Genomic DNA, 24,178 nt, shown 5'->3' with positions numbered 1-24,178 from the left:
AAAATCTGTTGTGTTATACATAACAGCAGTCTGCTGTCTGTTGCTTTTTATATAACTCTATATTCTATGTGTGAGAAGTTTCCTTAAAAATTAACAGAGGAATTAGAAAAACAAGTAGGCTTGTGTAGGTATCCAACATGTACAGGACTGAGAAATTTATTCTTTCTGTAGAACTACTGGGACTCTTCTTCAGAAGGGATTAGGAAAACAGTAAGACCCATTTTTCTGTAATATCCTCACACAGATAAATTTATCGCAGGATTTCAGATTTGTTCTCTTTTTTATAACTCTGACACAAATGTTCACATAAGTCTGACTCCACTTGTAAAGAAGAAGATAGTGGCAGAGGTTATGTTCATTCACCCCTTGAGTGTGAGCAGGAATACTTTATGATCTTTTTACCTATCAAGTTGTAAAAGGCTGCCAATTGCAAGATCTAGCAAGGGTAAGGTTTGTCTGTTGCAGCAATTGGAATCACACCCTTTCTTATATCTAATATTTACAAGGAACTCAGAGTTTTTTTCATATGTTGTTTGTCTTCCTTCAGAGGCACATGCTTTAAGTGGGTTTGTCATGAAACCATCAGACTTTCTTTTCACAAGTTTAAATTGTAATAGTATGTGTCAAACGCTGTTTCTGTGCAGAAGCAATTACTGACTGCCAGCTTTGGTGTTCCCTTGAGCAATAAGTAGAAAGTGGCACGAACTCACTTGAATTGCTAAATATTGTTTTCACAAGGCTTTTGGCAGTAAAATCTTGATCACTGCCGCCCCCAGCATCCACCTCATATTTAGGGCGTTACATGAATTTTCTGTATATATTATGAGGTATTTTCTTGCTAGTAACACCCACGGATGATTTTGGAATACATAAGGACCCCTTCGCCCACACAGTACAGTTTGAAAGAAGCAGCCAGGGCTGTGGTTTTGTCAGCCTTTCCTGCCTGGGGCCCTTGCATTCAGCAGGAGTCCCTTGATATCCTTGTGGAGATTTTTTTGTCCTGGGGGGTGATGAGTAATGTTGTCATCCAAGCTGCTCTCATACCCAAGAAGAAGAGGAATGACAACATGACTGTATGTAGCCCATGGTTTAACGTTGCTGAAGGCTTGATTCTCCTATGGCAAGTTACTTACACTTGTGCAATGTAAAATTCCTGTTCTGAATTCTTGACTAGCTTAGCTGCTGGCAGCCATGGCACACGTGCTGTGCATTAGGGGAAATACCTTGTAAGTGATGACTGGACAGGCAAGGTTGCAGATATTGACTTCCCATTTATAAATTCACTGCTCGGCGTGAGATCACACTGGATTGAATATTTGCTTAGGGTCCTGCCAAGATTTCATAGCCCATGCTGGGATTGCTTGCTGCTGTAGCTGTGCTGTATTGTACGTAACTTCTCCTTGGTGTAAGCAAAGCTGGTTATGTCTGTGCAAACTGCAGTCATACTTCTGGTTTGTAACCCAGAAAAATCCTTGGATCCCTGCAGAGACATACTTCTATCTGGTGTATATACAGATTTCCCTACAAATATGAGGAGGCTGAAATGTGGATTGTACAGAGAAGAGCCAAAGGTGGAATGGGGTACCAACAGGGAGGAATTGAGCCAGAATGAATTGTTATTTCTCCCTCCTTGTACATATTTGAGGTACCATAAACTTGTGGCTTTGTGCCTCCCTTTCTCAGTACCCAAGAATTAAAGTAGATAGAAAAGTTCTTTAAATGTGCAGTATTTTCTGCTGAACCCCAAGCTTTCAAAATAGACTCTCCAGGAGCCTCACACAATTTTTTTTTTTGTTTGTTTTTATTTTTTGGTTTAAAAATTCAATTTTTATTACTTGGTATCTACAGACTTATAGCAATATGTCCTTATTAACTAGACAATGAGGCACACTTAGAAATCCAAGTCTAGAAACACAGAAGTTAATTAAAATACTGGTATATTAAACAATATAATCGCTTATACATCCACTACAGCAGTAAGACACAATTAAGATTATTGGGTATTGATCTAGATGACAGGGCTGGTTGGCTGGCTGGTTTATTTCTTTTTCTCTGTTTCTTGGTTTCTTCCCTCTCTCTTGTTCTATTCATCACCCTTTCTCTGTTCCCCTCCTTCTTCTCCTTCTCTCTCTTTCTCCTTCCCTCTTTCTTATCAAAAGTACCAAATGATTTGTTGAATCATCATATTTAACTGATTGCCTTATACTTGTTGCATAGACAATGGAAGAGTGTATGTTAAAACAAAACACTTCAATAATGCTGATGTGGGGAGCCAGATCTCCCCAGGGCTCAGCCAGGCACTGTGCAGGTGGCAATGTGAGTCTCTGGTCAAAGATCCTTGCAGCAGGCACTTCAGCTGTATTGGATGAGACTCCCTTAACTGTTGTGTTGCTGAAGCAACTGGAATGTGGTCCTGTGTGACTACAGAAACATGTGTGTCATCCACTGTCTGTGGTTATCTTACAGTGTTTGCAAAACACACTGTCTTTGTGCATCAAAGACTGCCTTGTGTGAGGTTTTCTACACATGCAAGAACAGTTTCTACTGATCATTTGAATGATCTATGTGCAGTTTGATCAATTTGATAGCTGAGTTGCTTTGATAATGTGAGCTGCCTTCCCAATACTGCCGGATTCTCAACTGGGAGAATAAATTAACACATCCTAAGTATGCAAACAGTATACCTGTAGGCACACAAGCAAATTCCATGGGTACCCAGCTATACCACAGATGTAACTATAGCGCACACTTGTATTTCAAACTTACATTACTATTATAATTTGAATCCCATAGATCTCACCACATACTTTACATAGTGAAGGTCAGTTCCTGTTTAGGGATCCAGAAATTGTCGCATTATGAATATCAATAGTGTCTCAATTTGTGTGCTGACAACACAAAGGTGGGAGGAGTGGCTGATACCCCAGAGGGCTGTGCTGCCGTTCAGAGGGACCTTGACAGGCTGGGGAGTTGGGCTGAGAGGAACCTCGTGAAGTTCAACAAGGGCAAGTGCAGGGTCCCACACCTAGGGAGGAATAACCCCAAGCACCAGTACAGGCTGGGGGGTGACCTGCTGGAGTACAGCTCTGCAGAGAGAGACCTGGGAGTCCCAGTGGACTACCAAGAAGACCAACAGTATCCTGGGGTACATTCAGAAGAGTGTTGCCAGCAGGTCAAGGGAGGTGATCCTCCCTCTTTACTTAGCCCTGGTGAGGCCACACCTGGAGTATTGTGTCCAGTTCTGGTCTCCCCAGTACAAGAGGGACATAGAACTACTGGAGCAAGTCCAGAGGATGATGATTAGAGGACTGGAACATGAGAACAGGCTGAAAGAAGTGGGCCTGTTGAACTTGGAAAAGAGAAGACTGAGGGGAGATCTCATTAGTGCATATAAATACCTGAGGCGAGGGTGTTGAGAGAATGGAACCAGTCTCTTTTCAGTTGTGCCCAGTGACAGGATAAGAGGCAATGGGCACAAACTGTAGCACAGGAGGTTCCAGCTCAATATGAGTGGACACTTCTTTACTGTGAGGGTGCCTGAGCACTGGGACAGGTTGCCCAGAGTGGTAGTGCAGTCTCCTTTGGAGATATTCAAAACCTGCCTAGATGCCATCCTGCGCAATGTGCTCTAGGTGATCCTGTTCCGCAGGGGGGCTGAAGTAGATGATCTTCAGAGTTCCCTTCCAACCTCTGCCATTCTGTACAAAATTCAGGCTGTTTCACTGCACATTCTGTGCATACGCTTTCTGCTTATTTGTTTTCTTGCTTAATGAAAACTGGTACTTGAGGTACAGATGCCTTTGGTGCCTCTTACATAATTTTGCACACAGAAACATTTAATGAAAAATTTAGCATGCGAACGAGGTGTCTAAGAATAAGGAACCAGGCCAAAAATGTGATGGCAAGAAAATTGTAGCTCTGAATGGAAAATAAATATATACTTGCTAGCTGCCCTGTCTCTGGAGGTTTCTTATTTCTTCAGTATATGCCGTCATCTAGAACTCACAGCTCTTCTTTTCAAGGTATTCACTCTCCCCTCCTCAGGAAATGCTGATAGTTAGGAAGGAATTGACAAGGATTTTCTCTACAAAGATTGATGAATAATTTGCATAAAAAAAAAAAAAAAAAAAAAAAAAAAAAAAAAGGAATTGGCATCATCATTCTGCTGAGGTGTCAAAGCAATGATGGCAGTGATCAGAGAATTATAATGTAGCAGTATTTAGTGCTCCAGAAACTCGCTGTTTGTTTTCACTGAGAATCCCTCGTTTCTTTTGGATCCCTTAGCATAACCAGCATAAGCACTGCTTTATTCTGCCAGTATTTTCTCTTCTGGTTTTTAACACTTCATAGAAACATTTGAAGAAGGGAAGGGTGGGCATGATATTGAGGACAACAAAGCGTTGTCAATGCCTTTGGAAATGTTGCAAGGAGGAAAACCCCCATTGTGTTCTTCCGAACGAGGCAAACAAATTCAGTAGGTCTACATGATCACGGAGTGCATCTAAGTTAAAGTAATTCTTGCTGCTTTGCCTTGCATGGAACTGAGACACAAGTAACTCTCCCCTTTTCAAATGTAGGATATTCTGTGTTTCCATGGAGCAAAATGTACCGGTAGACAGCCACGCTGTCCATGTTGTGGAACATCCTATTCAATTCTGAGGCAAGAGGAAAAGGCAGAAAGCTAATTCAGAAAAAGCTGTGAAGTTTGTACTAGAGCAAAAAAAAAAAAAAGCAACAACTAATTGGACTGTGTGTGGGAGACTGTGTCACGCACCTTAGCAGTAATATCAGCAAAACTGATAAGAGGTAGCTGTAAGGCTACACAAGTCAGAGGTGCCTCATACTCTCCATAAGGATTATGGATTCCTATATGCAGCAACACACCTCTAAACCATGCCAGTTAATGGGCTATATATTCAGACTGAGAAGTAGAGAGTTAGAAGTGTTTTTCTGTACCAAGTCCACACTTCTATAGTCTCTAAACATGTAACCCTACTTATTTAGGGTTTTTTCACCTGCAAGTTCAGCAACTTCAGTTCTTACAGGAGTACTGAAGTGCAGTGAATACGTGATGATTAATCAATGAAAGAATGCATGAAATATAGTCACAGTCCATGTTGCATGTGACATAGACCTAGAGTAAAAGTGTAACTCACCTCTTGTCCTCAGACTTTTCTCAGAGGATTGCTTTTCCTTTTTCTTTAGTTTAGCATTGTGAAGAAATGAAGCAACACTTTGCAAAAATTGTATCCCCTCCAACACTTGTTACTGTGAAAGGGTCTAATACCTAATTAACAGCCATCATTCCCTCAAGTACTCTCTCCTTATCAGAGACCTGGCACAGACATTAAATAACAATAAACAGAAAGGGGCAGAGCTGTTATCAACAGGCAACCTCAGAGATTTTCCAGTGAAGTCATACAGCAGTAGGTGAGGACAGGAATGGAAGTACAGGAATGGAGAGATGTATTTTTGTGTCTTATTAATGATCTTAAAAAGAACTTAATGACATTTGACCTTCCTAAGTAATAATAATGATAATAAAGCATATTTTCATATTTGTTGGAAACAATTTGTAGAGATACAAAACATATATGCCAAGTTTATGTGCCTTCTCTCTAAAATAACTTCATTTGAAATGGATTACCATGTGTATTTCAAATACTTTCCATGAACTCTCTTTTACAGCTCAGTTTATGCATTTTTCAGTGTATAAACACCCATTTAAGAATGCATAATATCATAAGATGAGTGGAGGTAATTAAGAGTGCAATGTGTCTACCAATAATAAAATTCCAATTTGCTTCGTATCTCTGCAGAAGTAGACCAATGCAATACTGAGTACCAGGCCCTCAGTTTCCAATGGAAAGACAAAAGGAAAGCAGGAGCATATGAATGAGCTTGACAGCCACTGAAACAGCATCTGTCAACCTCTAACTGCATCTACCACATGTCAGCACTTTCTCTTGAATCAGTTGAAGACAAGACATTCAGGGGCATCTGCCATTGGTCAAATGACTTGTTATGGACATTAATAGAGTCCTTGACAAAGTCCTAACAAAAGAAAAGTTAAAGGCACAGAAATGTCAGTTTAGAGTTTCAGTTCTCTGGTGAAGCCTAAATGATCTTAGCAGCTCTCAGAGGAAAATGAAGACCCTTCTTTGCATAGTGGCTGTAAAAAAATGTGAATAGGTTTAATAATTATGCTAGAATGAAGCAGTTACAAAGGGCAATTAACTGAATGTTGAAATACTTTAGTTAACCTTTTGGATACATCTGTTTTCCTCACTTGATTATAAAAGAAGCATGATGTGACTAATTTAGACTGAGATTTTTTGTCTTGTAGAGATCTTAGATTAGATGAGTGTATATTGCTTACGTACAAAGAAGCTATATAAAAATCAAAAGATGTGCAGAGGACTAGTTGTTTAAAGGACTTCATTGTTCCTTATCACCAAGTGACAAATGTCTGTTTGAGTCAGATGCATTTTCCAGAGCAGTGTGATGTACCATATTGAGAATGATTGCCTTCCGTCCACAATTTACTTCATCATAGACTATACAGGTCTTTGAAATGTGCTAGCTGTATGCTCCCAGGCAGCCTGGCTGAAGGATAATTCCAGTTAAGATGTTCTGATTCTGCAGGTCACTGACATGGAGAAAATGGCTCTTGTGGATGGATAGGGAAATTTGAGTTTGTGACTGTCTCATAGCATCATTACACCTGCTAACTGAGGTGCAGCATTTATCAGGTGAAATCTATTATTTTTTATCTGTTTCTGAATTTATTTATTTGTTTCTCTGTTTTTTTTTTTTTTTGTTTTTGTTTTGTTTTGTTTTGTTTGTTTGTTTGTTTTTATATATTGTTGATAGATAATATGCACTCATTCCTTGCATGTTTGCTTGCTGTTTTACTTTGGTAAAAGGATATATGGAAATTTTCTGCAAAATTTCATTTAAATAACATAAAGCTTGCCAGAAAGTGTTCTTGTTCCTAAAAAAAATCTGTTCATCAAGAAAGGGAGTGAAGCTGACACTAGACAGTCAAGGCTGATGAAGACAAAGCTGTCTGAGGACAGGCACCCAAAAATGCAGATAAAGAATTTTCCTTTATCCCCGTCACAAAAACTGTGTTTTAAGGGGTTAAATTCACTAATAACAATCTATTAGTAAATTGCTGAATTCATAAACTGTTTTTCTTCTGCAATAGTCAAGTTGTTATAAGAAATATTTGTGTGACAAGAAATGTGTATATCACAAGATGACATATTCTCTCTCTCTATATATATAAAGAAAACAACTAAAAATCATTTTGTCAACTCACCCATTTTAAAATGCAAAAGAAAAAAATATATGCTTTTTTTTCCCCTTTTTTTTTTCTTTTTTTTTTTTTAAACTGGCTTAAGTTGGGTACAACAGCAGTAATGGGACTTCATTACTTAAAGACATGAATGTAAACTCAAGGTAGATGAGAAATTGCTGGATATATTTACTAACCTCATTCAGCAGTGACTGATGTCACCAGGGAAAGAGCATGTGAAATGAACTGACGGTCTCAACATGTGTCTTAGTGGACAGTTCCCCGTTTCCAACTTATACACATTTTACAAATTATACAAAGTTAGGCCATGTCCACAGACTGAGTGGTTGCAAGAACTGAACTGTCAAATGGTGAACACAATTTTTCCAGTGGGGCAATCTGAACAGCTGTGCTGTGACACTTCTGAGAATAAACAATACGCTTCTGTCTTGTTGCCAGCTTAGGCTGTTCTCCAGGCAATGAGTTAAAAGTTTAATGACAGAGGAACTAGAATTCCTTCATTTATTTTGAGTAATTTACAGACATATAGTAATCTTTTTAAAGAATTATATACACACACTTAAAAAAAAAAAAAAAAAAAAAAAAAGTTACTGTCTTTTTACTGCCTTTTTCACAGAAAAGAAGGAAAGTTCAGAGTTTTTTACAAAGAATTAGATGGTTGCAGGTATTACTTGTTTTGAAAGAAGTTTTAACTTTGCAATTAATAGTTTCACAAGTTATTCCTCATTCATGACAGTAATCCATGTAAGACTATGTCACTTGATTCCCTTGTGCAGGACGGCCATTTGGGTCAGATATTCTTTTGGTTTTCTGTCAAGAGGAATTATCAAGTGTGCAGAAGCTTTGTTGGGTACCTTTTAAGCACAGGCATTACCATCTTTCCTAAAGATTCCTTGGTCAACATTTCAAAATGTTGACCAAGAGCCATAAATGCTCTCCATTACATGTACACTCCCCAACATGTCTCCTGTTCCAGAGGTAGACAGGAACTGGTAGACAATGATGTAGCTTCTGTTTAACCATTGCCAACACACATTTGCACAAATATCACATGGATTTCCTCTGCTCTAATAAGTGTACTGAAACAACAACAACGAAAGTTGGATTAATTACATAAACACCCATCTACAGTTTCTGTGAATCTGTAATATCAGGACATTATGCAATGTCTGTAATAAAAGGGCAGTGCACAAAGTTGTAATTAAGAGAACTTGCATGGTAAATTGTCAAGCCTTTACTTGTTACTTTCTTAACAAAATATAGATAACTTCAAAACTGAAGATCCAGTTGCAAATAGTTAAATAAAGCTGAACGGTTTCAAGTTTTTGTCCAAGATGTTAAGATAGCTGATATCATTCACATAGGATTGATCTATTATTTACCCTGTATTAAGACATCACTAAATGCCAGATCTGTAGCACACCAATTAAGTTGCAAAGTTGCGATATGCCAGCAGAGCATCCTTTATGTAAATCTTTTTCCTATGATGAGAGGGTTGCCTTATACTATGTTGGAAACATCAATAAAACCTATTCAGATTTTCCCCTTCATTAAGAACATTAACAAAAAGCTTAAGCTAAATGCAACTACTGTAGCATTAAAAATGTCATGAAGATTGATTTTTTTTTTTTTTTTTTTACAGTGAAGCCGTAAACAATTGGCTGACATATTGGTTGAACAGATTAAAGCATGTCTTTTGGGGTAGATTCATCCTAGTAAGAATCTTTAATATTTTATGAAACTGGATTGAAGTTATAGTTCTGCTGTTAGCTGAGATGAACTCTAGACTTCAGGTATTTTCCTACTGTAATTTCTGACCTGGAATTTGAATGTTACAGGTATTCTGGATGGCTGGGCAACTTGATGAGGAAAAAAATAGTTAGATGATTGGATTTAGAGGGGTGTGATTAACAAGTTGTGCTTTTACTGCAGGCACATAATACATGTGCTATGACCCACCCCATTTAATATTGTTATCAGTGATTTGGAGGAGTTGATGAAGTAAACTCTCATTAGCAGATGACACTGGATTAGGGGGAAAGGTTTAGGGGCAGGACTGCAATTCAGAGGGACCATAGCTGGCTGGGGGAATGGGCCAGCAAGAACCATTGTGAAATTCAACAATGACAAATAGTAATCCTGTGTCTTGGGAGGAGGACCCCTGTACAATGACACAAGCCAGGGTCTGACTAGCTGGGGAGCAGGTCTGCAGAAGAGGTCCCTGGAGAAGATCTTGGATATTTATTTATTTATTTATTTATTTAGGTGGATGGGGAGAAAATACATATTTTTTTGGTCTCGAGGCCAGCTGAACACAATATGCCCTAGCAGCAAAGGAGGCTAACATCATCCTGTGTTGCTACCAGGAACATAACTTTATATTTGACAAGTCTAGATATCTACCTTTTTAGCAGGTATAAATTGTATATACCACTTATTGAAGATAGCAAAACTCTCCCAAATGTGTTAAATATTAGAACAGTTGTACTAAGTGAGATATAAGCTTTGTAGCTTATATCTTGTAGACCTTTATCATGGCTCTGGTAGAAAATATATAAGAATACAAGCCCAGAGTAAGCACAGTGCAATGTTCTCATACCTTCCAGCAGTCTGTGGTTCAGTCACTTCATGAAGAAGTGATTGCTTCTTTGTATGTAAGGAGATCTACTCCCTTCCTAATGGCTTTTGTTTATGCATTATACTATGTATATTATATTATACATATGTATATTATACTATGTATACACTGTATACATATATCTTATGTATTTATCATATTTACACTAAATGTATTGCTGTTTCTTAAATGTTAAAGCTAATAGGGATGAGAGAGTTCAAAACATTTTAAAATATTGAATTCAGCTGTAAGTTAGTGGCATCTATTGAGCACTGGCATCTATCAGTAAACACAGATGAATCTCAGTGCTGACAGTTTTTTATAGATTTAAAACTACCATAGCTTTAAATAGAGAAGCCTACCATTAATGGCACCTTAACCTTATGAATCTTATTCTGATGTGACAGACCATCCAAAAAGAAGCCTGTATCTTGTTTTAAAGTAGATACAATAAGTGCTCCAGGATGCTAATTTGTAAAGCACTTTATGATCCTTCAGGATGATAGCCAGTGTGCAAAGCAGCATGAAGCAGTTTCTCAGCTGACATAAATCAATGTTATATTATTAAAACAACTGGAATTATCTGAATTTCATCTGCTCGGGATTTGGCTTCATGTATATTTTATGCTTTAATTGCCAATAGCCAAGAAGTAGAATAACTGACTAGGTTTAATCATGTTTCTAGGAAACAACTTCACTAAAGTTAATTTAGTTCTGAAAGTGCAAAAAACAATTTTCCTGCAAACAATCTTGAAAACGTTGTACCCATACAGATAACCAAGCTTTGATATGGATCGTCATATTATGTATTCCACAGAATCATATAGTAATAATAATGCAAATAAAAATTTACCTTGGATTTGATTATACACATTACTTTTCCTGTTGCTTTCCAAGTGTCTGATCTAACTTGGTTTTGTTTGCTTTGTCATGTTTGTTTTCCATCTGTCCTCCAGACTTTCCAGATTGCTTTATCATAACTGTGATATCTAAATAAATAGTTTGCTTTTATTCACTTTTCAATCTGAACTCTCCAAAGACAGTTGTTTTTTATTCATCACTTTTTTCTGGGACTCACAATTCTAATCATATAGATAATGGAACATGGTGTAAGATAAATGCCTACCATCACCATATGTCTGAGCTAGATAAGACTAGAGAAAGAATGAGGAGATAATGTATAGTAAATGAACACAAGAGGAAGGTTGTGTCTCTGTTCACAGCCAAGTAGACTTGGAAGACTTCATATTGTTTGGTTAGGTTAATTTGTTCTCATTGCTGTAGCATGGCATTTTGTCACATTGCAAAATATTTTGTGCCTAATGTCTCCTTTTCATTCTTTATTCTCGTGCATTTTTCTAATGCCTACCATTGGACCTTGCCCCCCCCCAAAGGTCTTTGTTATCCTCCTTTTCTATGATTCAGCCATCTGATTTTGAATTATTATCTTTTTTTTTTTTTTTTTTTTTTTTTTTTTTTTTTTAATATATTGCTTGAAAGTGATGCAAAATAAATGTGGACTTGTGTAGTTACTTCAGTTGGTGGTATGTCTATGCTTTGGCTCATGGACCCAAACCAAAAGACCCAATCTGCATTTTCAAGTTTAAATATATCTTCCATTTCAAATTTATCAGGGGCATGTATCATTGTCCTCATCAGCATTTTTCAGTTCAAGTCCATTTCAACTTTTTCAATTTCACTTTTATAAAGTTTCAACTTCAAAGCATGAAACATCTGATGTTTGTAAAAAGACCATGGTTTTCCAGAAATAGATAGTGATTTTTAACTACTGTCTCAAAGGCCATGCTCTTAGGCACTAGATATCAAAATCAATAGGTGTTACATATATATATAAAATTCAGCCACCTAAAAGTCTGTTAAAAAATCATATATCTCTGTATCTAGCTGTGACAAGAGTCAGATTGCTACTAATGATTTTAAGAGTTTCCTATGCCAATTCACACAAACTCATGTGTGATTACTGAAAAAATATGTTGCATATTCTAATTGCTTCTTTTCTTTCTTTGCTCATGTCATTAGACAAATGGTTTCATGCTTTGAAAATTTAGTCCTGAGGAAATACTTGTTTGAGTTAGCACATGAACAATATGAACAATATTTGCACAGAGCTTCTGGGTCACATGGCTACATTCTCAGCCAGGGGTGCAGTTGTTGCTTCTATATGGGACTTAATAATTAAGCAATATCAGGCCCTGCATTTGGTGCTGGAATCCTGTTTACTTTTATAATGGAAAATTATCCTTTCAAACTTTATTTTCATTTTTGCGTAAAGACAGGAACAAACAACAAATGCCTGGTGTGCTCCAAGTTACTCATTAATTCTCTGTCTTTTTTTAAAAAAAAAAAAACTTGTAATTTATATAGGGAGTTATTGACATTTGTTTTGAAAGTCAAACCTAGATGCTGAAACAGTTCCAGTAAATCTTGGCTCTTTATACTCTAATGACTGAGCTCAACTAAGTAGTAGAAAGATGATAAGATTTCATGAATTTCCCTGTGAACAGAGCAGCAGCAACAGATTGGCAGCAATCTGATCTGTATTATCTCCATAATGAAGAAAACAAGATGAATTGTAATTGCAGAACTTAGGTTATGGTCAGCATACTACAGCAAAATAAATTATTTTTATTATTATATAAATATAATATAAATAATTATAATATATTATATTAATAATAAATAATAATAAATAATAATAAATAAATTATTTATTATTAGTAAATAAACTGAGTGATGTTTCTAATCTTTCCACTATGTTGCTACTGTGGAACAACAAAATATACCAGGTGCTACGATTTCATGGTGTTCTGAGAACACTGAGCTACACAAATTTAGAATAAGTAAGTCAGATTTTGCACAAATTAGGGGATGGTGGAGATAAGGTAAAAGAGAATGAGGTATTTTTAAAATACTTCTGCAATGTTGCTTGCCAGGTCACTGGTGACAGGGTTTATTAGTGCCAGGTTGTTGGTCACTATTCAAATATATACATGTGGATATGCATCACTTAAATAATTTGTGATGTTTGGACGGATATGAAATGACACGTGAAATGTTGTTTTGAAAGTCACAAAGTGGGTTAATTGGGGAAAAAAAATCTAGGTGATTCAAATTGATTAGTATTTTTCTCTAAGTACGGCGTGCTTTCAAAAGCAACTCTTCATCTACTAGGCATTTGCAGTCTTCATTAAAGCTCCTACCTTCATATTTTCAGCTATACAAGTCAGTGGGTCATAAATTAATTTTAACAATTTAGTAAGAATATTTGTTTATCAAAATATAAAATAAATGTAGTTGCATGATATGCCTTGTTAACCTCATCTTAAGGCTTCAGTAAAGACTATACAGGAAGGTAGGATCACAGTCTTGGGATATCAGTAAAAATAGTTGTAGTTAATTAGTGGTCTTCTAACTTTGAAAAATCCTAAAAAAAGATTGGATCTTAAATATGTAAAATTCTATATGAAGAGATATATTCTTGAAGATATTTTCCATATAAATCAATAGAGTTCTGAAAGATGCCCTCTCATTCATAGCACAATGATCTGATTTCTGACAGTAAACAAATCCTATGTCATATAAAGAAGAAAACAGTAAATTTTCTAAAAAAAAAGATAAAAAGCTACATTAGCTATGAAAAGTTAAAACTGAAAGATTATGTCTGGATATATCAAAATAGTGAGAGAGACTCAAATTAAGACTCAAAGACTAAAAAACAAAACAAGCAAGCAAACAAACAAAAGAACAAGGAGAAAGGAGAAACCATGACTGATGATATTTTTAAGCATTAAGAATTAAGCATTCTGTGTGATAAATTGGGTAATGTCATTGTAAACAGAAACAGTAAACTTAACATTTTCAGTAGATGCAGTATCCATAAATAGGTCTGAAATCTCATCTTCACACTAGACACTACAGCAACATCCAAGCAATACTTCTTTGTCATTCAGAACCCAACACTTAAAACACATTGTGCAAAAAGTAATTCATTTATTCTGATTGCCCAGAAATTAACATTTTTATCATTTAAACTATTTCTTCTAGTGGCATTTCTGCAACATCATAATAACAAAACAGAATTTTTTAATTTAGTGAAAAAAAAGTCCACTAATTTGAATTCCTCCAAATTGCCCAGCAACATTTTTGTTATTTGCAAACTGACACACATACACACACATACGGTTGTTCCTTAGCAAGCATGCTCCTACTTAATACATCAGTCATATATTTGACTCTAAAAGCTGCAAATTTAAAATCACAAGACTTTTCAAGTTCTATAGGAATAAAAACCTTTAAATATTACATCAACAAAAAATTATTTTCTTAGTAGCAGTATGGTAAAACAACTTAGATTTGCAAAATCAGAAACAATGTCAACCATGGTTTTCAGTAATCTAGCACAGATATCCATAGACTTATCTGTGAAACCGGGTGTCATGTACACCCATTTATATGACAAACCACCCATCGGCCATTAAGATATCATAGACAGAGACTGATGTACTGTGTCATAAGAAAACTGTGAACCTTTAGATTTATTCCCCAATGTTACTGAGTCTATTCCTACTGATGAAAAGTCCATACATTGGTTGTGTAGATTAAAAGTAAGTTACCTGTGTATGAGTTTTTGTGTTGTGCACTAAGAATTTGTTTAGTTTAGATTAACTGCATTTAGTACTTTGCAGCTATGAGCCTCAGCCCTGGAACATATTATTGAATCTTACAATAGTGTTTGATCAGAAGTTCTCTGATAAGTGTGCAGAGCAGCAGAGCAGTCAGTATGAATTTCAGTGGCCCAAGGATGGACTGATACTTGCATGCTTTCATGCTTTTATGCTTTTATTGGCTACTTTATGCAATGAGATGGTTATCTTTTTTTTTTTTTTTTGTAAAAGACATTTTACAAAATATGTAGTATGATGGGTTTGCTTTCCATGTCATGTCAGGAAAAAATAAATTTTACTGGTGCTAAATTTCAAGTTTTCAGTGAAATAATATATCTAATTTAAAATAAGTTTGTTCCAATTACACTGAAAAATTACTTTCCTCTCCTAAAGAAAAATAACCTTAGAATTCTCCATTAGCACAGTCCCAGAGTGCCAATATAGCTACTGTTCAAAACACAGTATCTTTACTGTATATCAAATAATTTACATTCAAAACCAGCCAAACATCAATGTTTATTGATTATCATCCATGCCAAGTTTATAATTAAAGGAATATTAACTAACATGATGGATGTGTCTTGTACCTGAAATTTAATTATATTCCCTATGCCTGTAATTAGCATTGGTATTTTGATGGTGTTGTTTTGTGCTGATTATATAGGCAACTTAACAGTTTTACTTTAGAGGCCCCTCCCCTCAAACTCAAATACTTATATTTTTCCAATTCTTAAATTGTTGTTCAAAGATGGAGATGACTGTCATGTCCAGAGGCAGAAAAAGAGGCAGAAAAAGATCTATATTCTTTTATGCTACATTTGCATTACTAAACATTCACAGAATAAAAAGCTTACAAGAAGATAGCTCTTTTAAAGATGTTGCTCAGGTCTTCAAACTCCAAAGAGATAAAAAATGCAGTGAGAGGCCACTATGGCTAAAATTTTTAGCAAAAATTCCAATGAATTTATTCACAAATTTCATGCTATCATCAGACTATTCCCAACTGTCATAGGATTCTGCTGTACTCCTCATTACAGAATGGCTCAGGTTGGAAGAGACCTCAAAGATCATCTACTTCCAACCCCCCTGCCATGGGCAGGGATGCCACCTAATAGATCAGGCTGCCCAAAGCCCCATCCAACCTGTCCTTGAACACTTCCAGGTATGAGGCATTCACAGCTTTTCTGGGGAACCTGCTCCACTGCCTCACCCTCCTCCTAATCCAAATCTCTCCTCTTTTAGTTTAAAGTCATTCCCCCTTTTCCAGTCATTTTCTGCTTCAGCAAAAAGTTGCTCCCCATCTTTTTTATAAGCCCCCCCTTTACATATTGAAAAGCTGAAACAGGGTCACCCCCTGAGCCTTTTCTCCAATCTGACCAGCCCCTGCTATCTCATCTTTTCTTCATAGGAGAGTTACTCTGGTCCTCTGATCAACCTCATGGTCCTTCTCTGGACCTGCTTTAACAAACCCACATCTTTCTTGTGCTATGGGCCCCACACCTGGATGCAGGACTCCAAGTGAGATCTCACAACAGCAGAGCAAAGGGGAACTATCAACTCCTCCCACCTGCTCACCACTCCTCTTTTGATGCAGCCCAGGGTGCAGTTGGCCTTCTGGGCTTCAAGCACACACTGCTAGCTCATGTCAAAATTTTCGCCCACTAGAACTCATAAGTCCTCCTCTACAGATCTGCTCTCAGTGAGTTTTTCTCTCAGGGTATACTTATGTTTGGGATTGTTCTGACCCAAGTGCAGCACATTGCACTTAGACTTGAACCTCATTAGGTTCACACAGGCCCACTTTTCTTCCTTGTCCATGTCCCTTTGGACGGCATCCCTTCCTTCTGTTTTATTGACTGCACCACTCAGTTTGGTGTGATCTGAAAACCTGCTGAGGGTGCACTCGATTCCTTTGTCTATCTCATTGACAAAGGTAGTAAACAGTACTACCAGGACAGACCCCTGAGGGATACCACTCATCACCAGCTTCTTCCTGGACATGAAGCTATTGACCACCACTCTCCAGGTGTGACCTTAAAGCTAATTCATTACCCACTGAATGGTCTACCCATCAAATCTGTCTCCAATTTGGAGATCAGGATGTCATGTGGGAACATGTCAAAGGCCTTACAGAAATCCAGGTAGATGACATCGGTAAGTCTTCCTTTTTCAACTGATACAGTCACTCACTCCATCATAGAAGGACAGAAGATTGGTCAGGCATGATTTGACCTTGGTGAAGCCATGCTGGTTGTCCTGGATCACCTCCTTGTCTTGCAAGTGCTTTGACATCACTTTCTTATCTTTATACTGTGCTGTATGGGATCCAAAATAAAATAAAATGGTTATTTGGAAAATGTCTAATACGCAGTTGTGAGGAAAGCCTAGGTACAAAGGACATAAACTTAAATAATCTTGGATAGAAAAACTAGTAGAAAGCTTTTTAGCCAGGAACTCAGTGTGGCTAGCTGACGTCTAAAACCAACTCAAAGCTAAGTTATGGAAACACTAATAGCATTCTCAGGAAAACATTAATCTAAAAAGATAAAGCTTTGCAAAGAGATTGTGTAGTGAGCTTCCTATATCTGATTAGTGTAATAACTAAGCAGATTTATCTTAATAATTTAATAATTTGAAAAAATAATTTTTAACCATTACAATTAAGGTGGGAAGAAAACCTTTACATTCCCTGATCAAAGTGTGAATCATCTCTTGTAAAATTTTCTTTTCCTTCAAAGAAGAAATTTATTTTTCTTGTATGGGAAGTATTTTATAAAATAGCATGATAACATGGAAAACTGACAATGGATAAGATTACCTTTATGTGACTGTTCTAAAGGATTTTGTTTTCACTCCTATTTGTTCTTGTACATGTATAAAGGGAAGGTTAGTGATTTGCTTATCTCCAACTAAGAAAATCAAACTTATTATAATGTTTTCATCTTTGTGATTCTTAAAGAAGGGAGAAAAAATGTTAGATTTGATGCTGCTTTACTACAAAGTGATTGTAGGCTATTTTCCATTATCATAATTTGTACATCCTTTGACGTAAAAAAATGACAATTAAAAGAAAATATTTAAGAAAAATACTAGTGTCTGACAAATACAGGTTGATATAAATGTGCATGCTTTGCAGAGGGACCTCAACAATCTATTCATCACTCTGTCTGATTCTAAAAGCTCATCTACTATAATTTTTCAGCTAAATTGTATGCATGTTTTAGGCATATGATAAAACTATCCTTTGAATCCACATTTCACATGAATTTCTAGCAATTTACTGCAATTTAATTAATACTGCAAATTAAGGTTTGCTTGATGTAGATTTGCCATGCAAATTGTCATTTTGCAGTATAGTAGGGTTGTCAAAAGAAGGTAGGATTGGCTTTAATGCAATTTTCAGTGGATGAGTTGTTTGTGTGATTTACTCAAGAAAATGTTTTCCTACACTGAAAGTAAATTGAATGGTCCTACCCAAAGTTTAGTCTTAGGGAATGTAACAGATGGGACCTTAATCTTCCAGCCACAGCCAAAAGTTATTGATGACATCCTTCAGTATCCACTGATGATTTGTTCTCTTTCTTGCTTTCTTTCCAGTGAATTTTTGTTTCATCTCTGTTTACAATTTTCTTTCTTTTGATCACAGGCAATGGACTGGGTATCCGAGTCGTAGGTGGAAAAGAAATTCCAGGAAGCAGTGGGGAAACTGGAGCTTACATTGCCAAGATCTTGCCTGGGGGCAATGCAGAGCAGACAGGGAAGCTGATAGAAGGTAAGATAAATGCACTATCAAAAAGTGGAAGCAAGGCAGAATTGTGAATGCAGTAGAATTATTTATACATGTGCATTCTCCCTCACACAACAGATACAATCTTGTGCAAGGGCAGAGGGGTATCTTAGAGCCCCTCTTAAAGCAGAAAAGGACTTATCTAGGTCCTTTTAGGTCCTTATAGGTCCTTGACTATATCCAGAGGAAACTTCCATGGTGAACAGTATTCTGTGATGGCATGCTGTCTGCACTGGGGGTAAGACGTGATGAGAGTCCAACTGTACCATGTATATTGTGGACATGTGCTATTTCGAAGATCTTTGGCTCCCTCCATAGAAAACAGTAGGTCTTTCACAGTTGTGCTAAATCGTGCGTTTTCTCAGCAAAGTGGTAGAAGTACCATGCAGGTAACAAGGAGGATGTAGCTATTCAGTATTTCCTTGAGACTGGGCATTTCAAGAAAGAGGATGAGAGGTTAACGCTTAGAATTATCTCTACCATTTTGGTTTCTTTTGTCAGGAGATCTTCTGGGAACTGAGGTTTAAAAAACTTGTTTGCTTACCATATGGCTGTATTTTTAGCAGTGCATCCTGGTTTTACAATAACTATGGGAGAAATCCAAACATATCAGCTTGTGGGTTTTTTTTTCTGTTCCCATGATGAATTTTGAAGCTTTATTCATGTTTTATAGAAAGATGAATAGAACAATAATATATACATATTTTGTTTTATTCTTCCATCATATATGATCAGTATTGCTTCTTATCTGAACTTTATAAAAGAACTGTAGACTTATGTTGGCATTGTAGAATATGTTGGCATAAATTTGGAGCAACTATCAAAATCACTACACTTAATGTGTGGAATTTGACCACACAGAGTCCCAGAATATGGTTTGCTATTGATATGTTAAATAAGAGAAATAAGGCTTTTTGCAGAAAGTACCATTAATGTAGCACAGAAGACAAACACTTCAAATCTGGCTGTCATTTACCTCTTAAATCTCACCTTTATATATGGTTTACTTTTTATGTCATTTTAGGTGGCTATCATGAATCAAGAAAGAATATTTATCTTCTTTACTTTGGGATATTTTGTTTGTTTTAGTAGAAATATGACTGGTGCACATCTAATCTCTACACTTCAGAAGTGCTAAAAATCCACTGAGGTCTTCAATCATTCTCATATTGATTTGTGCAAATCCAACCAAACTGCTAATGTTATTAATATTGCTGATATTGAGTCTGAAAATAGAATGTAGCCTTCCTGGGTAATTGCTGTCTCTCACACCACATACATAAAACTTTGTGTGTTGTTATCTGTAAATGACAATTGTTTCATATTAGTAATTTGTATAGTAATCATGAGTCACTTTTTTTCTGCTGAAATGCTGTGTGACTTCAAATTAGTGAATATACCTAGTTATCAACTAAACATATAATAATGTCATTACAAGTTAATATCGTGACTCATTAGCTTTTCCAAGAACATGATTCACTGGAAAAAAAAAATCCCATCAACTTAATTAATTCTTCTAATTCTTAAAACAGAAAACACTGGGTCTGAAAAATACTGCCAGTAGAGTAAAGAACAAGGATAGATTTACTGTGGTTATGAAGGAAGGCAAAATCCTACCCACTGTCTGTGTGACTGCATCTATGCAGAAATTACACACTTTAAAATATAGATAGCATTCCTTTCCTTAGGGAATAGAAATCCATATAATTTTAGCCTATTTAAATAGCTTTGGAGGAGTCTGTTAATGCTGAAAAGTTTATTTATAGTTCTGACTGGCAAATAACAATCTTCTTGGTTCTCTCACCTTGAATTGCTTTCAGATGTCAAAAAAACCTCTGATTCATCACTCATTGGCATTACAAAAACTGGAGGTGGAAGACTCATTCCACTGAGCTCATCAAGTGCAGGGACTGTGTCAATTTGATAGATGGGTCTGTGCTCCCTCTCGTGTTGACAGAAACAGTTTGGTTATATTCCACCTGGTATATACTCAGGAAACAGAATTTTATACTGCCAGCATTTTTCAGTAATAAAAGAAACTAGAGTAAAGAACAGAAATAAAATATTAATGTGTGTTACTGACTGTTGCAAATTTGCTGGATGTCCTCAGCATTCAATACTCTCATTGGATCGTTTTGACATGCTGACTGGAGAGCCTTAGAACTGGTGAACCATGGGTGTCTTTGTTCCAGGTTTTCAACCAATGAGGCATAATGCATTTCAATGCTTAAGTCAGCTAATAATCACCAAGGTAAAGAGGAGAATCCTTGTCTTTCTGGTCTCCTCGCGATTCTTGGGGACCTGCATGGTCTGAAAGCTAATGGTGAACTTGATTTGTGTTGAACTTACTGCCTTTCCCGTCTCCGCAGTCAACAGCAACAATGATACTGATCAGATTTTTTTAATCAGACGCATAATGGCTCCATATTCATTTTAAAAATATATGGCTCCTTCAAATAATATTTTCTCAAACATAAAAATAGGAAAATCATATATCGTTAAGACAAAAACTGTCATCATGCAATTATTGAGAATTCAGTTTAATTGAATTCTGCATTTCATAATTCAATAAAAACATTCAATATACAGGGATATTTTAGACTTCTCAATCTTGAAGCTGGTCCAATAATATCATAATAAAGACTTCCTGATGTGTGTACAGACAATGAAAGATAATGTCACCAACTTAAGCAGTTGCGAAGGTCTGAAGAAAGAAAATGCACTGCCATTTAAGAGTTTTGTGGCAGTTAATAGTGTTCTGGCTCTCAGTCCATATCTTTTGTCACTTGTTTTGATCTTAATTAATAAGATCTCATTAGGATAAAAGAAATATTACATTTCAAAACACCATGTGAATCCTCTAAGGAGAGCAACCAGCAGCCTGATGACAGGTACCAAGGGTAGGCCCAAATACATACTATGTCATCGCCATCACAGTCTGAATACTGATGATGAGTTCTTAAGTGTAACTAATACCTTCTAGACTTGGATTTAACTACTAAGATGAAGCTGATTAGTTTTTCAAATGGGCTGGTTGCCTTCAATTGTGCTGGAAGTTTCCCAGGCCACACGGCCAGTTTCCCTCCAGACTGTATTTTGAATGGCTTGGTCTTTAACATAAGTATCAGAGCTCTCTCTCAACTTCAGAAATCTGTGCAATCTCTGAACTTTAAGATGCCTTCAGGAAATAAAGCTGAAGTCTCTCCATAAAACTTATCTCTATTTATTTATTATCTCTATTCATGCTCGTTTTCCTTCTTCTACAGAAAGACTCATGTATTCTTACATACTCAAATGTCACAATTTCCTTTTGTAAGACCTTTGCTGCACAACTGTCTCTGTGTGTCTAATGGACTAATACGAGGCCAAAACCATTAGAATCACACCTCAGAGAAAAAAAAGAAGAGCCTTCTCCTGGACTGTAATGGGAAGCCATGGCCACAGCATCAAAGTCCCTCCAAATTATTAAGCCAGTATGGGGAAAAGCAGGCATAGCTTGCTCCCATATGGCTTTCCACACCAGGACTGACGTATGAGATGAACAGTATATACCAAAACAACATGCTGTGACTGGCAGAAAAGAGACACATCTAGACTGCTGGGGATTATTTTTTCCCCCAGACAGAAAGAGGAAAGAGAAAGGAACAAAGAGCTATTTGGATTAATTCCATGGACTTCAGAGAGCAGTCAAACATCTCAGTCTCAGTCCTCTAAAGAAGGAGGCAGATCCAGTAAACCCTATTAGAAGTCTGCCGTGACCAGAATGCTTTACAGCTCTCCTCCATGGGGCAGACTCCATCCATGTCAAGCATCCCATAGCTTCAGGCATCACATTACAAGAATGCATACAGATAGGTTTCCTTGAAGTCAGAGAATAAACACCCAGGGCCCTATGTAGATCCAAGTGCCATTACCACAGCTCTTCATTACTTCCTGGACAGACAAGTTAGTCAAAAAGAAATTTGTGATAAAGATGTAAGGACATATAGAGGATGGTAGAGAGAGAAACTGTTGTTAGGTAGAAATCTACTACTAATACTACCACTACTACAACTACTACAACAACTACTACTACTAAAAAACCTACAAGAATCAGTTGACCACTCAGAAATATGACTGAAATATGAGAGATGCAGAAATACAAGACCCTTATGTAGCAACTTTGAGTCTAGGGGAGCCAGGAGGCAAAAGCTGAAAGACAACCAATAGGTTTACAGTACACGTACAATCCCTTTTGCACAAGCGCACTGTATGCAGTCTGCATTGCTCACATAGACCATATAAACTGGAAAATATCTCAAGTATTTATGCTACCTACAGTGCTTCCTCTCAGGGGAATGCCAATAAGGCTAATGAACAGACTAGAGAGGAGATGGCTAACTGAGGGAGATGATTAACTGTCCTTTGATTATCTCTTATAATGAAGATGTCTCTGGGCATAAGAAATGTTGTATAGAGGCTATAGGAATGGTAGCATCACTGTTTAATCTGAAAAGTATTTTCTGGGTTCTGGGCAAAAACATCCTTAAATACAAGTAGCTTTCTTACCCCCACAGTTAAAAGTGCCCATTAGCCAACTTCCAGAAGCAGTTTCATCTAATACATGCCTCAGGGATGTTCCCTTCATGTGTTTTCAGATAATAATTTTTCAATCATATCTTTCCAATTTTTTGTTTGTTTGCCGTTTTTTAATGCCTTGCATAAGGCTTACTTTAAAGCATATTATTTACTGGTATTGGAAACACGGTTTAAGTCCTCCTGGAAGAACAGAAAGATATGCAACTGGATTGTTAAACAGTTAGTGAAATGAGAAGAAAGAAAGAAAATAACACATATAATGGATATCCACCTTATCAAAACTCTCTTGTCATATCATGGATTCACGCATGAACATCCCAACACGCATTGTCACAATTGTCATATCGTGCTTGGGATGTTGCTTGGAAAATGGAGTGTGGCTGGAATGGCCATGGGCACCTAAACAGTTGGAAAACCAGAACAGAAGCAGGAAGTTCTTTCCCTACTCCTTTTGCCACACTTCACTCTTACTCCTGAGTTACAGATCATCTCAAGTGTAACACTGACTGATCTTGGTCATTCATCAGTGGGAAGAGAGGAAGCAGATTCTTCATGAGTTTTAAGAGACTGTAGTGAGTGCTACTTGCTCTTTAGCTAGCTAAAATGAGAAACATTGATAAGTGCATCACATTGAAAAGAGACTTCCCAGTCTCCATGAAGCTAGGGAAGAGCCAGAATCACAGAATCACAGAATAGTTGAGGTTGGAAGGGACCTCTGAAGATCATCTACTCCAACTCCCCTGCCAAGCAGAATCATCCAAAGCACGTTGTGCAGGATGGCATACAGGCAGGTTTTGAATATCTCCAGAGAAGGAGACTGCACAACCACTCTGGGCAACCTGTCCCAGTGCTCAGGCACCCTCACAGTAAAGAAGTGCCCTCTCATGTTCAGCTGGAACTTCCTGTGCTTCAGTTTGTGCCCATTGCCTCTCATCCTGTCACTCGGCACAACTTAAAAGAGTCTGGTTCCATCCTCTTGACACCCTCCCTTCAGATATTTATATACATTTATGAGATCTCCCCCAAGTCTTATCTTTTCCAGGCTAAACAGTCTCAGTTCTTTCACCCTGTCTTAATACAATGGGTGCTCCAGTACTCTAATCATTTTAGTAGACCTCCTCTGGACTTGCTCCAGTAGTTCTATGTCCCTCTTGTACTGCGGAGCCCAGAACTGGAAACAATACTCCAGG

At 37.0% G+C, this 24,178-nt stretch overlaps 1 protein-coding gene across 1 annotated transcript in view; it reads left to right on the top strand.

Moving 5' to 3' along the window:
* PCLO (piccolo presynaptic cytomatrix protein) overlaps positions 1–24,178 on the top strand; it is a gene marked incomplete at its 5' end in the record, with an annotated part of 366,889 nt that overhangs the window by 228,763 nt on the left and 113,948 nt on the right. The window contains one exon of the mRNA XM_082755642.1: positions 18,270–18,395. Coding sequence (XP_082611768.1) covers positions 18,270–18,395 — 126 coding nt within the window. The remainder of the gene's footprint in view (positions 1–18,269; positions 18,396–24,178) is intronic.

Source organism: Aythya marila (assembly GCF_965140915.1).
Source record: "Aythya marila genome assembly, chromosome: 1".
NCBI lineage: Eukaryota > Metazoa > Chordata > Aves > Anseriformes > Anatidae > Aythya > Aythya marila.
Note: the sequence above shows the minus strand (reverse complement) of the source record. Positions and strands in the feature narration are given on the sequence as shown.